This window comes from Ptychodera flava, chromosome 17 (assembly GCF_041260155.1).
Source record: "Ptychodera flava strain L36383 chromosome 17, AS_Pfla_20210202, whole genome shotgun sequence".
Classification (NCBI taxonomy): Eukaryota; Metazoa; Hemichordata; class Enteropneusta; family Ptychoderidae; genus Ptychodera; species Ptychodera flava.
Window position 1 is genome coordinate 1,858,653 of NC_091944.1, and position 15,787 is coordinate 1,874,439.

Sequence of the window (15,787 nt, forward strand, 5' to 3'; positions counted from 1 at the left end):
TTTCCAGGAAGATTTCACTTCCGTTAAGGGAGTTGATTCTTCCAATTGGGTCAATGGTTGTCCAGCCATTCAGGGACAATTCAAGGTGATCTATGCGGAATACTTCTCCACCATAAAGAGTCAAGCCAACGTCTTGTAGGTATGTATGGCTTGGAAGAAGAGCAGTTCCATTCTGTAAGAGATTTGATGATTTTACATCATACATATGTTGGGCAGGGGTCATAAGGTCATTGAAAAGATGACCATGGAACCTGAATGACAGATATTCATTGTGTTTGCAACTCATAGCTTTGTTCTTACATGAGATGGTTCAATGACAATTCACATTATTTCTAGTATATTGTACTCCAACAGACAATACTATATATATATACATGCAGATACTGTAGTAGGATGAGAGGCATAGTAACCCTTGTTCTGTAAACAGTGTATAGTTGCTTAGCATGCTAATCTTAATCACAGTCCCTCTATCCACAGTCCCTCTATAGACTGTGTCTTAATCATAATCTTTATTTCTTGTATAGCACATTACATATTTAAATATCTCAATACGCTTTACATAAAAAACAAACAAAAGAGTGAAAGAAGACAACAGTAATTTTAAAATGTTCAATACAAGTAACACGTTGTAAAACTCAAGAAATGGTTAAAATAGATCAACAAATAAAATTCACGTATAAAAAGACGTAAAAGGGTATAAAACTCATGTATCAATGACTAAAAAAGGTAAGTCTTTAACCCCACTTTAAAATTATCAAGTGACTGAAATTCACAAAGGTGTGACGGTAAAGAATTCCACAAACAGGGGACACAAGTTGAAAATGCTTCATCTCCACAGTAAGCTGTGCAACCAATTAGTTGATGTAACTTAATTTCCCCATTCGAAAATGAACACAATATAATGTATGACTCGTACTACGTCTAATCAAAAGCTCATCAAGGTAAGATGGTATATGACTAAAGACAACTTTGAAAGTAATACATCTTCATACTTTGAAAGTTAAACATCTCCAAAAAGCTTTCGCATTAACATTAGCTATGATGGCAGTACCACCTCCCTTACAACAAGTTCTTTGTACTTGGTGTAATGGAGTGTTTGGGAAGAATTGAGGAAAAATGAGCTTTAACAGTGTCATCAAGAGCACTGAACCAGTTTTCAGTCACAATGAAAAGATCAGTGTTATTCTGCAAATGGAGTCAGCAAGTGCAGGAAGTTTCTTTTCAATGCAGCGAGCATTCCAATAACGTGCAAGATAAATGCCGTCTGGAATTCGTGCTCGAAATCATATGCACCTGTCTGAGGTTTGACATGTTAACCGAGGGAGATGAGCGATGGTGAAAATCGTAAAAGTTCTGGCATAGGAAAAAGTTCACAATCACTTTTATTTTGTGCTTGGAGTAGAGGATTAACCAACAGCAAAATCTGACTGAGGTTGCTTTGCATGTTGGAAGAAATTGATTTATAATCATATTAGACTGTGGTACTGGCTAAATGTATCCACCATTCAATGACACAATTTGGATAGAAGGAAAGAGATACTAGATTGCAAATGGCATGTAAAATAGACACAAGATTTCACACTGGGAAATTAGAAGTTTAGACCAAAAAACATCTGGTATGTGACAAAGCCTACTGCTGTTTTTCAATTTTTACTGACCTCATACACCACAACACTGAATGGTATTCTGTATGTTGCATTCTCAGACAGTTGCCAGTATCTGTCGGCATCCACATGAATCGTTCCAGTGTGATCACCAGCAAGATCCATGACAGTCAACTCTCTGAAGCCCTCTGTAGGCCAACCTTCATCATCGGTTGGTTCAATGGCAACATGAGCGTACCCACCAATGTCCAGTATATCTATGATGTAGTCTGATGTTGCATTTTCTGGCATCGTTATCCATGTACGGCGACTCTTTAAGTTCAAGAAAACATTAATATAACAGCCACCTTGATAATGTTATTTGAAAACGTTTCGTATCACCATGGATCGGAAACTTTAAAACCATATTCTTTCAAAACCAAGAATAAAAGTTAGCAGCTACCATGTAAACTTTGGTAGAAGAGAAACAAAATAACTTTTTTTCACTGGTATTTGAAATTAAAATGGCAGCCACTCCCTTATTAACTCTATAAAATTTTGTTTTTGTCTCACAAAGAAAATGTTTGTGAAAATTTCACAGGCTTCAAAATGAGTTCCGATAAGCAGTAGACCAGAAAACGTATTGTAAAATCATGAAAGTCAAAACATCTGTGGCATCGGAACAATCAACCTTCGATTTCAGTAAACGTTAGAAAGTATACTTGACAGAATGTCTGACTTGTAGTAAATGAACTGTCGTATGTTGCTAGCCAAACAATCTGTGTTGTTAGTCGTATTTTTACATAATAATTTGCATAATGAGAGATACAGAAGAATGTTTAGTTACCAGAACATCGTGGCGGGACTTTGGGAATTTTAAAACAACATATCATATCAAAAATATATGTATCAGATTACATACAATGGCAATGCATTTTTGTTGGACAACTGTTTATAAATATTAATCGATTTTGAGAATGGCTTCATTATTTACCTGTTTATCAGCAAGTCAAAGTCATTATAAATGCGGAGGGTGTTGACTCCTCATCTTCAGAGATCTTCTTCAGATAGACTGTTCCTGCAGCGCCATGTTCATTCTCACCACTTCCTCCTGCCGACTCAAAGACGCCATCAAAGTCATCCTCCTCATAGTAGAGGGCTAACCGTCCCCCACTGCCACCACCATGGCCATTACCACCGTTAACCTGAAACAAACAGTTGAAAATGAGTGTCTGTCACAAGAGAAAAGCAGAAAGTCAACAAAAGTCTAAAGCCTTTGGGCTTCATCAGTCTAATGTGTGGTATCAACAGATCAATTTGCTCTCTAGAATCAGATCCTGATGTCTTTTTGGTAAATTCCACAGAATATTCATCATGCTTTTAATTATGGAAATAATCAGTATAAAAGACACTTTTCAAATATTTCAAACCAGCAGATGATTTTATAAATAATCAGATCAAAGTTACAAATATTCATATCAAAATTATGAACACTCATATCAAAGTTATGAATATTCATATCAAGTAAAACTGGTGTCCCCATAGTTGCCTTTGCATTGTACTATAATGTATTATGTGTAAAACTAGGGCTGGACAGGAAAGTGGCATTAGTAAAGCGTCTGTTATTTCATACCTGAATACTACCCATTCCCTCAAGTCTTTTCGTGATAATGCTTAAACTACCACCACTTCCACCACCAGAGTATTGGTGTGGTGCGTCAGCTCCATTAGTGTGAAGAGCGCCCTCAACCCTCATGAAACTACTGATATTCATGGTCAGAATGCCTCCTCCCACACCGCCATCATGATGGTGACCGTGGTGGTCCACTCCTACTCCTCCGCCAGAGCCAAACTCTCTTGGAGCAATGAAAGATCCGTATCCAGGAGGGGATTCTTCCACGGCACTGTGACAACTTCCGCTACCCCCGTGGCTTCCTCCTGTACCGTAGCTTCCGTATGTGATACCTGCTCCAGGGCCTTCTGGATATGGGATGAGATACACATTAATTTTGTATGCTGTGTCAACTGCAGGCCTAAGGCTGGTTCAAAACATTGTCCAATATCAAAGATAAATAAATTCTTCATCAAAGAAGATTACATTTTAAAGCCAATGTGGAGAACATTTTAAATTGGGTCATAGGGATTGTCTTTCTTGAGGTGCAATAATAGATAAGAAAAAAACCTTTCTGCTTTGTTCTGAAGTTTGTTTTGTTCTGGTATAATTAGAAAAGTACACTCAGTCTGGCTAAACAATAACATTAATTTGCAATTCAACAACTCTTAACAATGTTGTGGAAGTACAGGTATGTACGAGTATCTCAAACCATACACTCCGAGTTCCAAAACCGAGTCGGATTTGCAAGTCTGAGTACTCGGACTTGCATACTCTGAGTAAAACTGCTTACTCGGACTTGTATACTCCGAGTACATGGCCTACTCGGACTTGTATACTCCGAGTACATGGCTACTCGTACTTGAATACGCCGATATGTGTTCCTTAGTGCATATTTTGCCATACCGGTCAATAAACGATCTGTCGAAAAATGTATTTATTACTCACGGAGTTTACGGCTAGCGCGGATCGATATGTCGAAAATCTGCTCTTTTGAAAAAATAATTCATTTTCACGATGTCTTGTAATCTGTTGCGCAATGTATTTAACCACGGTCCCTCCACAAGGAGCGACCGTGATTTTTACCATCAGAAGAAAGCTACTGCCACGGCCGGCAGCGAAGTTTTTGAAAGATGACTTAGACGTAACATTTACAGTAAAGCCAATAAACTTCAGGCAAGTCCAGCCAGTTACTCAGTTCGATATCGCACAATCGTTTGATTAGCGAAATAAATGCATGACATCACAGGTCAAGTCAGGTCATTGTTTACGACCAAGTGGTCACTCGCACTGGGTTCATACTATACACGAGCGCACTGTGCTCATTTTATTTTGAAAAATATTAGTTTAATTATTTTATCAAGACATAAATATGCCTAAAATGCTTGGGAAAGTCTATCATGGCCTCGCAATGCCAGCAAACTAAGGCCATGACGTCACAGGTCGACAGAATTCTATTCGATAATGGCGTCCGTGTTCTAATACATGTAATTCGCCGCGATGCATCGCGGTGATCATGAAACGTTGTTGTGCCCATTCAAGTCATGTATCAAATCAGGATCTGATCCGGTAATGAAACGAAAAGACAAGACAAACTAATAATTTGCGTGACGGTAGCTACACTCGACAACGACAATGACTTGAGCCACGGACCCACAGGCGCTCCTTAGCTGGGTCGTCTGCTAAGTAGATCGATTTCGGATCGATTTATCGATCCCGTAGTCGATATGCCCGCCACTGCAACCTAAATACTCACAAGGTGTGCAACACAATCACTCAAAAAACACACCACCCCGTTTGTCTACGGCCGTGCGCTCACACAAAACATTCAGAACTACACTCCAATATACCTAGTTGGATCACAAATTTAACCATCTCCTCGAATATCAGGCCAAAGAGCGTGTTACTCGCGTCATCTTGAAGAAATCGGCCGTGTTTTGAGACTAAGCGGGGTGAAATGCAGCCTGCAGAACGATTCTACCATATGACGTAATTTTTTTCCACTGCTGATTGGTTCAACTGTACTCACCAGTGACGTCTTGCAGTGACCTTTGTTTAGGCCGTTGATTAGCCAATCAGCAGTGGAAAAAATTACATCATATGGTAGAATCGTTCTGTAGGCTGCATTTCACCCCGCTTGATCTCAAAACACGGCAGATTTCTTCAAGATGACGCGAGTAACACGCTCTTTGGCGTGATTTTCGAGGAGATGGTTAAATTTGTGATCCAACTAGGTATATGGGAGTGTAGTTCTGAATGTTTTGTGTGAGCGCACGGCCAGTAGACAAATCGGGTGGTGTGTTTTTTGAGTGACTGTGTTGCACACCTTGTGAGTATTTAGGTTACAGTGGCGGGCATATCGACTACGGGATCGATAAATCGAACCGAAAATCGATCTACTTAGTAGACTAACCAGCAAGGAGCGCCTGTGCACGGACCGTGCTTGAGCGTGTGTTGTACAAGATGGTATTTTACACAGATCAGAGATCAGACAGATCGCGTTAACAACTCTTTTCTTTGAGCGACTGGAAGTACATGTACTGTATACGCTGTTTGCAAATTTTTATCACAAGATCGAATATTTCCTCTGTTTTTCCAGCATTGTTTTTCTATAAGGAAGTGTAACTCGGCGTATTAAACTCCGAGTAGGCCATGCACTCGAGTATACAAGTCCGAGTAAGCAGTTTTTACTCGGAGTATGCAAGTCCGAGTACTCGGACTTGTAAGTCCGACTCGGTTTTTGAACTCGGAGTATGCTGTTGAAAGCACTCTTACATACCTCGGAAGTACTTGAAGCTTTTTCTTGAATGATATACCGGTACATTTATGCTGACAATAATTATAATAGTGACAATTACAGGCAGTATTCATGAACCCTACATGGCCATTCCATATTGTATATTTTAATGGCTAATACCACAAGTTCAACATTTGGTGAAAAAAGGAATTCCTCGGACGATGATAAAAAGTAATAGCTGCCAATTCAGAATTTTAGCAGAATTTATATGTAGTTACCAAGTAACATACAGTGAAAAAGGTGGGAGGGGCTATTCCTGCATGGTCAGTTTCAGTTTTTTTCCAGCTGTGATAGAGGAGAAATAAGTGGAATGGAAAGAAGCATGTACCTTGACTTCCATAGCCAGCATTGTCAACGTTGAGTGACCCAAGGGAATCAATGATGACCTTGTTGCTTCAATGTGGAGGTTCACGCCAAACAGTTCTGCACCCCCATAAACACGAATGGATTCTCCCTTCAGAGTGCGTCTGTTGTTGCCATTGTGTGTCTCCATGGTACCATGGTTACGAACGTTGCAATGCTTAAAGACCAGTGTCTCAGTAGGTCCCCTTCAATGTTGATCATTTCATGCATGTGTAAAACACCTATAGTATACACAAAAAAATAAATGTCATCGCTGGAAACAGTAAAATGCACCAATTGGTACATGTACTTTGAAATTTTAATTCCACAACATGCGATACATCGAAGAAAGCATAATCTAATAATTATTAATTACTCTGTGATTCAAAAACATAGTTTCTGCATTAAAACAAATAGACAACCCTATCATCACTTTGTAATGAACTTTTTATCATTATTCCACATAACTATTTTTATGTAGAGTCAACCATGAAACAAAAGATTAGAATTAAATGTCTTGATTAAAACCAAACGATACAAACAGCAGGTATCTCATCAACCGTTTTTAAATCAAGGTCAAAATTTAAGTGTCAGTACACAGAAAGTCACTTGAAATTCACAGACTTTCAATGACCTTTTCAGCAATTGTCTCGGACTGTATAATATATAAAAAAAACATTTTCCGAGTAACATTTTATGGTAAATCATCTCTACATCTCATTTCAACTAATTTCCACAATATCATGACTAATCACTTTGCAATTTTTGAAAGTCAATATCGCTTATCAGCTTTCCAAAACGTTTCAGGATTTGACTTCAGTTTTAAGTACTGTTTCATACAATTTCATGGAGGCTTTAAATATCAAGGTCGTTCCAGGAGTATATGGAACCTGTTTTAAATACATAGTATATGGCTACCTCTTATTGACAAACAAACTAATTGGCAATGGTGAAGTTGTATGTTGTGAGATGCAACATACCACTGTCTGATATGGAAATATTTTCCAGGTTTTCCAAAACACCTTCCACATTTACAGTTACTCCATCCACTTTCAGTTCACCATGAAGTGTGGCTAAACCTCGCCTGTACACAAACATGTCCATCGGCATGGGAGAATGCACGGAATAATATGTCTGGTTCCAACCAACATGAAGACGTCCTGTGCGATCACCATACACAGTTCCTAGTCTTATGTCTAGTTCATCTGTTGGTCTTTCTGGCTCTACGAATGCAATATGGCTGCCGCCATATACATGAAGCTCATCAATAATATGTGCTCAGTGAAGTTGTGACTTGGTTCATTTCTGTCACTTATCGGTGAGGGTTCACCCGGGATGATCCATGTCATTGTTGACCCAAGCTCAAGATTGCTGTAAATGTCGGTCAAATTACGCATCATGTCTCGAGGGTATCGTCCCATGTTATTGATGTACAGTGTTCTGTTGGACAGGACCCGGTGACGTTTGAATCATGAGAAATTCGGGCTTCTTCGCTGGTCCCGTCAAGAAATGTAGTTCCATTGATTTGTTGAAGTTTATGGAGGTATACAGTCCCTGCACCTCCTGGTTCATGGCTGCTGTCACCACCATAGGCAAAGAAATCACCTGCACCATGGAAAAATTGAAATAAACATCAATCATTTGGTGCTCACACTTTGCTTATTTGCATTATGATTATCTAACCAAGATTTGATATAACCTGGTAGTTTTTAATGCGTATAACTTCAAGTATATTTCAAAATTATATTGAAGAAAATGATATTTTCTCTTTCACAAATGTATTTTTCATCCATGAAAACAGACAAGGAAAGTACATGTATTGACTTACCAATGAAATGATTTTCTGCATAGTATACAGCTATTCTTCCTCCTCCACCGCCACCACCATTCATGCTGCTACCAACATAACCATCACCCCCTCTGGCTTCAATATACCCATCACCGTCAAGGATTTCAGTTTCAATCCATATACTGCCACCGCTACCACCTCCAGCCCTTGGAGATCTCCACTGTCCACCATTGGAAGTGACGTAGCCATCAACAACTAGCCTCCCTGTGACGTTGAGGAAAAGTCTACCACCTCCAGCCCCTCCAAGGTGTGGGAAGCTTTTGTGTCCCCCATCTCGACCAAAGGTGTCTGGCTGGAGGAAAGAGCCAAAGGCTGTGCCAACAATTGATTGACCTCCCCCTTGACCACCACTACCGCCATGTCCACCACCAGAACAACCCGTGGAACCCGTCTTTCCATGGCCAACTCCTTAAGATGTAGAAAAAGTTAAAAGTAGTATCATTAACAGGTAAAATGTTGCTTCTTGTCCTTGCAGAACGTGAAAGTGGTGGTGTTGTTTTATGTACTCTATCTTATTTTTGCATTATCTTTGGCTCTTTTGTACACTACCATTTCAAATGTAGTGGTAAGAAACAAAAATTGGATTTTCAGCTCAAAAATCACAGCAATAAACAGAAGCTTTTGTCTTCAGTTCAGAGAAGAAAGCGTGGTACCAGCAAAGAAGGATGTTTATCATTGATCTTCAAGTTTTTCTTAAGTATTTATGAAGTAGGAAACAACAATGTACAGAGTACATAATTTGAAAAATATTAATGTTTAACTCTTAAAAAATGATCAAGTTGACAAAGATGTAAGTAATTAAATAAAGCTACCTTTTTCTCCAATTGACAATGGAACACTTTCATCAGTTGACAGATATGCATATGGCTCCACTGTCACGTTGCCATAGTGAAGCACAAGATCATTTGAATACACCTGTTATAAAAGCAAGTATTTCAAATATTTCAACTTAGCCGTAGCATGATAATTCACACTAAAAAAACTACAAAGGAAAGATTAAACCTAGAAAAAGGAGCTTTACAAAATATTACTTTACACACGTTCAAAACTAATTTTGGAAATCCGACCAAATTTTGGAATTTCCTTTTAATATCAGATTTTCTTACTAGATATTAATGTTACTATAATACTGAATATAATTGTACCATAACTTTCCACATAAGATATTTCATATCCAAAAAATTGTCGTTTTAAAATTCATATTCACTAAAAAATTCAGCTGAATTTTTGGATGAACAGGTTGTTCAATAAAAAATTCAGCTGAATTTTTGGATGAACACCTTGTAAAAATTCGGCAGAATTTTCAGACAAGCACATTGTTCAGCAAAAAAAATTGCTGAATTTTTAAAAATCGGCTGAAATTTTCAGCTGAATGAAATTTTCTAACAATTTCTAAACAATCAGCTAGATTTTTGTCTAAAAACAAGATATGCGACTGATTTTTCAGATAATATCTAAAATCCACCTGATTATTCTGTTAAAAAAGAAATATTCACCAGAATTTTTCAGCGTGGAAAATCATCTGAAAAATTCCGCTGAATTTTGACAGATTAAAGTGATCCCAGGAAATTTCAGCTGAATTTTTATGCTGATCACATACTTTTGGAAGGGTGTGGCACAAATTCTAGTATACAAATGTAAATCTAGGGTCATTGTGTTGAATTGACCCTTCATGATCCTTACTAGATTTTCAGAAGATCGGCCTCTATCTTTCTTAAGGCCCTCTGACACAAAGGTCAAGAAACTTCTTGGTAAAACAATTAAAAGGTTAAAGATTAAATTACACCCACGCAGACACGTTTTTCTTCCACTGTCTTAAAGCAAGTAGACATGCCACGTGGATCTCACTAACACTCCAGCCAAAAGTAGGACTGTAGGCGCAACGATGTAAGTTGATTTCCTTTTATGACTTTCCAATTATTTAGAGGACCATTTTGAATGCAGTGCTTAGATATTTTTAGTAGAATTTAGTTCTTTTATTCCGTTTACTTTGAACTTGATTTACCTCGACTCTTCGATGTAGACAATGAATGACCTTGTATTTTAATCTCTTTATTTACCCAGTTTTCACCGCTTCTTGAATAAATCTACTCTAAACTAAAGCAACTGAGGGTGGTTATTTCTTGGAGTGGTTGGCACTTAGCGGATACAAAAGTAACTGGACTCCGCCACAGTCGTATTTGTACACCTCCTAAAAACATACACTCATCACATAATATGGATTCAAGTAAGAGTAGTATTATTTTTCGGACTTCAGAATTCCGAAATTAGTTCGGATTCTGTTTTTATATTGTTTCTGTGTATGTGTTACATAATATTATACATGATCAGAGGGTATACAGTCCCTGCATCTATATGCATTCCGATCAAATAAATATTTATTTTTAAGTAAAAGTAGCTGGGTGCTGTTGATGTCAGAATATTAAGAACATTGAGATCTTAGACTCTAACAAATTATTTTCTGATCCTCAGAAGATTTACTTGAAAGCTGCTGGCATTCATTCTAGAAAGGTCATAAACTGAGATTTTTGGCAGTATTGTCAAATTACAGTAAAATTTATGTAAAAGAAATATCAGAATGCTTTTAAAGCTTACCAGGCCTCCACTTCGAATTGAGAATGAAGCGCCCTCTAGAGCTGTCTTGCTTTCTCCTGAGTGGTTACTCTGAGTTCACCATTGGTCTTGACAACCACGTGATCAAGAAACATTGTCATAGATCTAAGATGCTCCAGGGTAAATTGCATCCACTACTGATTGTAAGGTTTTCCATGTTGTCAAATTCACCTGTCATTGAACAGATACCAGTAAGATATATGATTTAATAATAATAATAATAATAACAAGGCAGTATTGCTGAAGGCAATGAGTACTTGGGCCGTGATAGAGTAATTTTGAGGACAATATATACTACTATTCAAATATGGTCTTGAATTTCCTCCTGTCAATGAGGCATTTGATTAACTGGTTATTAAACGAAGCAATGGCATGACAACGGCAAAATATGTCTAGCAACTTTTGTGGAGTTTGAGGCAGGGGTTCTTTATTTATAGCGGGAATTGCTTAAACTCCTTAAATATTCAAATTACAGCAAATTTCTTTTGTTCTCGATGGTAGATGTCTAATATTTAGATGGGCATATTTAGATTTCTACCCTATAGTTATCCCTATATACCAAAAATCGGACATCCAGCTCTATTGGCGCGCTCAAAATTATATATGCGCATAATTAATGAGGTACAATATGTGGTGTCATAAGGTGTCTTATCATACCAAATATGAAGGATGTAGCACTTGTGGTTACTGAGTTGTGGACAAATATATATATTTGAGGTCAAAGGTCATTGAGGTCACGTGACATTTTGTCATAATAATTGTATTGCTAAGTTATTCCTATATACCAAAAATCAGACCTCTAGCTCTATTGGCTCGCTCAAAATAAGATATGCACATAATTAATGAGGTACAATATATGGTGTCATAAGGTGTCCTTTCATACCAAATATGAAGGGTGTAGCACTTGTGGTTACTGAGTTGTGGACAAATATGTATATTTGAGGTCAAAGGTCATTGAGGTCACGTGAAGTTTTGTCAAACAAATTATATTGTTAACTTATCCCTATATACCAGAAATCAGACCTCTTGCTCTATTGGCTCGCTCATAATTAGATATGCACATAATTAATGAAGTACAATATGTGGCATCATAAGGTGTCCCGTCATACCAAATATGAAAGGTTTAGCACTTGTGGTTACTGAGTCATGGACAATAATGTATATTTGAGGTCAAAGGTCACCAAGTTCACATGATATTTTGTCAAAATGTCTGAGATATCTGCGTGAACCGATGGACTCACTCAGCACTCACTGACGGATATGAGCCAATCTATAAGCCCCCTGGACTTTATCCGTGGGGACAAAAAAACTGTGTCACTGCATCCTTTAGGCAATATGAATACCATGAGAAACTAAATTTTTATTTTTCTTGGCATCATACATGCGAGTCTTTGGAGAACTGCCTTATACATGGGAGTCTATGGAGGTGTAAACTAAAAAGTCCTCTAACACGGCCAAATTTGATAGCATTGTGAAACAAATCGACGTGCATCTGTATGGGGTTGGGTACTGTAGGCGTGAACGGACGGACGGACGCACGGACATGACCAAACCTATAAGTCCCCTCGGACTTCGTCCGTGGTGATTAAAAACAACACAACAGTTATTACAGCTACACCGGCGGTAGGTTCATATCCAGAGCCCCGTACGGTCTGCCGCCGTCGCTTGAAAACAATCTCATGCACCCGGCCATATGGGCAGCTGGCCGGATCACAGTTGCTCGAGAGCTATTCAGCTCTGGGACTATTCGCCCCATAGACGAGTACACAGAAGCGAGGTATTTCTCGCTTCTGTATACTCGTCTATGGGGCGAATAGTCCCAGAGCTGAATAGCTCTCGAGCGACTGTGGCCGGATGCATGACTTCCCGGAGAAGGCGAGCTGTCACGTTCAAGCTTAGGATTATTTGTCGATCAAATTTCAGTAAATTTACCTTACCTAGATGAAATTTTGTCTATAGGCTGAAATTTCGCCGAAGTTTGACAAAATTACATCGATTTTTCAGGTTCATATGCGACATTTTTTAGTTTTGAGTGCAGACAGAAATAAGTTTTGAGGCAACATGGCTGCGACCCCATGTTGACCCCTCGCCCTGCGTACGATGCTATGTGCTACAGCTAACACACAGCATCGTACGCAGGGCCAGCGAGAGAGTTGCCGACATCGACGGTTATTTACGAGAAGTGAATAAAAGACTGTCATTTTTGGAAGCGATCGAGTAGCTGAGGTAGGCTGGATACGACTTGGGCCCAAGAACGCTGAATTTCGGCAGTAATTTGGCTTTTTACGTCAAGTCCCAAAATGGATTTGAAGTCACCGACCCAACGTACGGGTCTTTGCAGGGCTGTGGTGGCGGGGCGGTTAGCTGAAGCGGAACACACAGCATCGTACGCAGGGCTAGTTGACCCCCAAGTGAAAATGTGTTCGCGATCAAATCTTCCTATATTTTTTTCAGAATTTTCAACAAAATCATTGCTTCTTACATCTTTTGTAAAATATAAAATACTAAAATAAAACTGCGATGTGCCATGTCTCCAGATTTCTAAAATATTGTTCGTTGACCGTTCGACGCAAACTTGTGACGCAGTTGAAATTCAATACTGACCGCAAAATAAATGAGACGAGATCAGTCTAGACATCCTCCAAATTATCCAACCATTCTCATCGGAGTTCAGCTCGCTTAGAGTATCATAACATTTTTCGGCCTTTTAGATCGACCCTAATATCTCCCATTTAGGAAATAAATACACAAGCTACCTCGACAAAACTTCGTGCACCATCCAAGACCAAACGCACTACAAATCTGTCTTGACGTCATCATCTCCTTACATGGTAATCGGCATACCGTATTTTTTAGCAAAGGGGACACAGAATACGTCGGAGTATTCAGTTTCAAAACGTATTACATTGTGTGATGTTGTCAAAAAAAAGTCATGTTACTGCAGTGGTATAAATTACAAAACACAAAAGTTCAAATCAGTTTATTTTGGACTGGCTTTACCCAACATTTCATATTGTTTCTTATGCCAGATTTGACCACGTGCTTACTGGCGACCCCTTTTCATGCAAATTTTGTGTCAAATGATGTGTTCCCCTGGAAAAACAAACGTACGATTTCTACATGAAGGAGGCGAAATTTGCCCTCAAGACTCGAAACCACCCCTTACGGGGTGTACCTAGCTATTTTTAACGAGCTTCTCGAATCTGCAGCTCTATTTCGAAATGATGGTCTGGTTTTCTCAGCTCAAGGATAAGTGTTCTCCATCGCTGTGGGCGTTACTATTCTCAACCGGGGGTACAGTTTCCAGTCGTAATGTTTTTCATTGTGTCCAGGATATAAAACCTTTCCTTTTCAAACTTTCTCTTGATTAACACTAATCCACATCTTGTCAGTGATTAAACATGTTTCAAGTTTAAATGTTAAATTCTGGTCTCGAGCCCTCCTGTTCGACCAAACCGAAATTACCCCTCCCACTTTGGCTCGTCCAGTGGGTGTAGCAAGGGTCGTGTCATCGCCTAGTAAACGGAGGGTGCATTAATTGTTGCATTTCGATGCACATTTTGATTATATTCAGAAGATTTTGTGGCAAAAACTCAGATAGAGAAGCATTATATTCACATCTCACTTATTCAGACTGGCTGAGAGCAGCACTTCCATTCAGTTAACATCATTACGCCATTTATTATGCCAAGAAAGATGAAGCCAATACATTTTGCCCTCCCTGGTCTCAGCCAGAAATGGTTATACCTTACAGTTTTTTCCCACGGAATGAAAACAAATGTACTTGGGCTGAGGCCCAAGTACAATAACAATAATAATAATAATGGGTTCTTATATAGCGCACAGATCCACAAGTACTTGTGATTTAGACATTTTACGATTATTATTACCCTTAGTCACTTCCACTCAACTCCCTGGGGAGCAAACAACAGCACACATTACAACCATTGTCTTACCAGGTACCCATCACTCCTTGGTGGGGAGATGCAATGAGGAATAAAGTGCCTTGCTCAAGGACCTGACATCACTTCTTGGTCTTTTGGCCAGAGGTCCATATATCTTTCTTTCATGAATTTGACTTTCTTTGAGTACTGTCTATTTACTGTCTGTTCTGTGTTGTTTTGTGTCTTTGTTTACAACTATTATCATACGAATTCTGACTTAGTGTTATTGGATTATTAATTGGTATGATTGTGATTATTTTACACAACAACATGGCCATGCCTGGGATCGAACTCACCATCCTGTGATCATGTGTCCACTGCTCTAGCCACTGGCCCATGACGCCTCCATTAATTTAATTCCTTATATATACCAAATGTACAGGCCAGGAAAGTGGCCTCCATTCCACTCACAACAGCAGTGCTACTCAAGGTTTTACCCTGATGCAAAATAGCTTGACAGTCATCAGCTTCTTATTATCATGTATCACTTAAAAGGTTAATATCTTAGAATATATTTTGTGCACCCTGTTGAAGACTTTTTCTCACCTCGAATGATGAGTTCAACATTTTTACAGTCAAGGTATTCTGGTAAAGTCACAGCAGCCCCTGCATGTACCAACACTGAGAATGGCATTACTTCCCGGGAGAAAGTGGTATGGAGTTCTTGGCCTTCCCGTATGGTTGCCAGTCCACTGTGGTCTCCTGATATTCCATGTGCCGTGAGAACAGATTTTTCCTGTGTCATTCCGAGTGCTGCCCACCCTAATACTGAAAGCTGCGAGAAGGAATTATGAATGTTACAACTCTGGAGATGGATTGAGCATTCAGCAGGATTTTCCAACTCAACCACAGTAATATTTTTGTCAATTGTTTGGGTACACAGGTAAATGGTTTGGGTACACAGGTAAATGGTTTGGGTACACAGGTAAATGGTTTGGGTACACAGGTAAATGGTTTGGGTACACAGGTAGACGATTTAAGAACCCATGATCAATTTCTGTTGTCCCTTGATAGCATTGCATTGATTCAAGGTAGACAATGCCGGTA

General features: G+C 38.9%; 2 protein-coding genes across 2 annotated transcripts in view; both read right to left on the reverse strand.

Annotated features, from left to right (window-relative positions):
• Window positions 1-2,584: 2,584 nt before the first annotated feature.
• On the reverse strand, window positions 2,585-6,374 carry LOC139116582 (uncharacterized). Its single transcript, XM_070679178.1, has 3 exons — window positions 6,321-6,374; window positions 3,217-3,563; window positions 2,585-2,788 (listed from the first exon to the last, which is right to left on the reverse strand). Exons 2-3 carry the CDS (start codon window positions 3,355-3,357, stop codon window positions 2,585-2,587), a joined length of 345 nt encoding a protein of 114 aa, XP_070535279.1. The 5' UTR covers window positions 3,358-3,563; window positions 6,321-6,374.
• Window positions 6,375-14,702: 8,328 nt separating this feature from the next.
• The window catches only part of LOC139116583 (uncharacterized), a 44,534-nt gene continuing 43,449 nt past the window's right edge, over window positions 14,703-15,787 (reverse strand). Inside the window, exons 8-9 of the mRNA XM_070679179.1 lie at window positions 15,287-15,515; window positions 14,703-14,710 (exon numbers count right to left, since the gene is read on the reverse strand). Of these exons, the coding sequence (XP_070535280.1) occupies window positions 14,703-14,710; window positions 15,287-15,515 (237 nt within the window). The remainder of the gene's footprint in view (window positions 14,711-15,286; window positions 15,516-15,787) is intronic.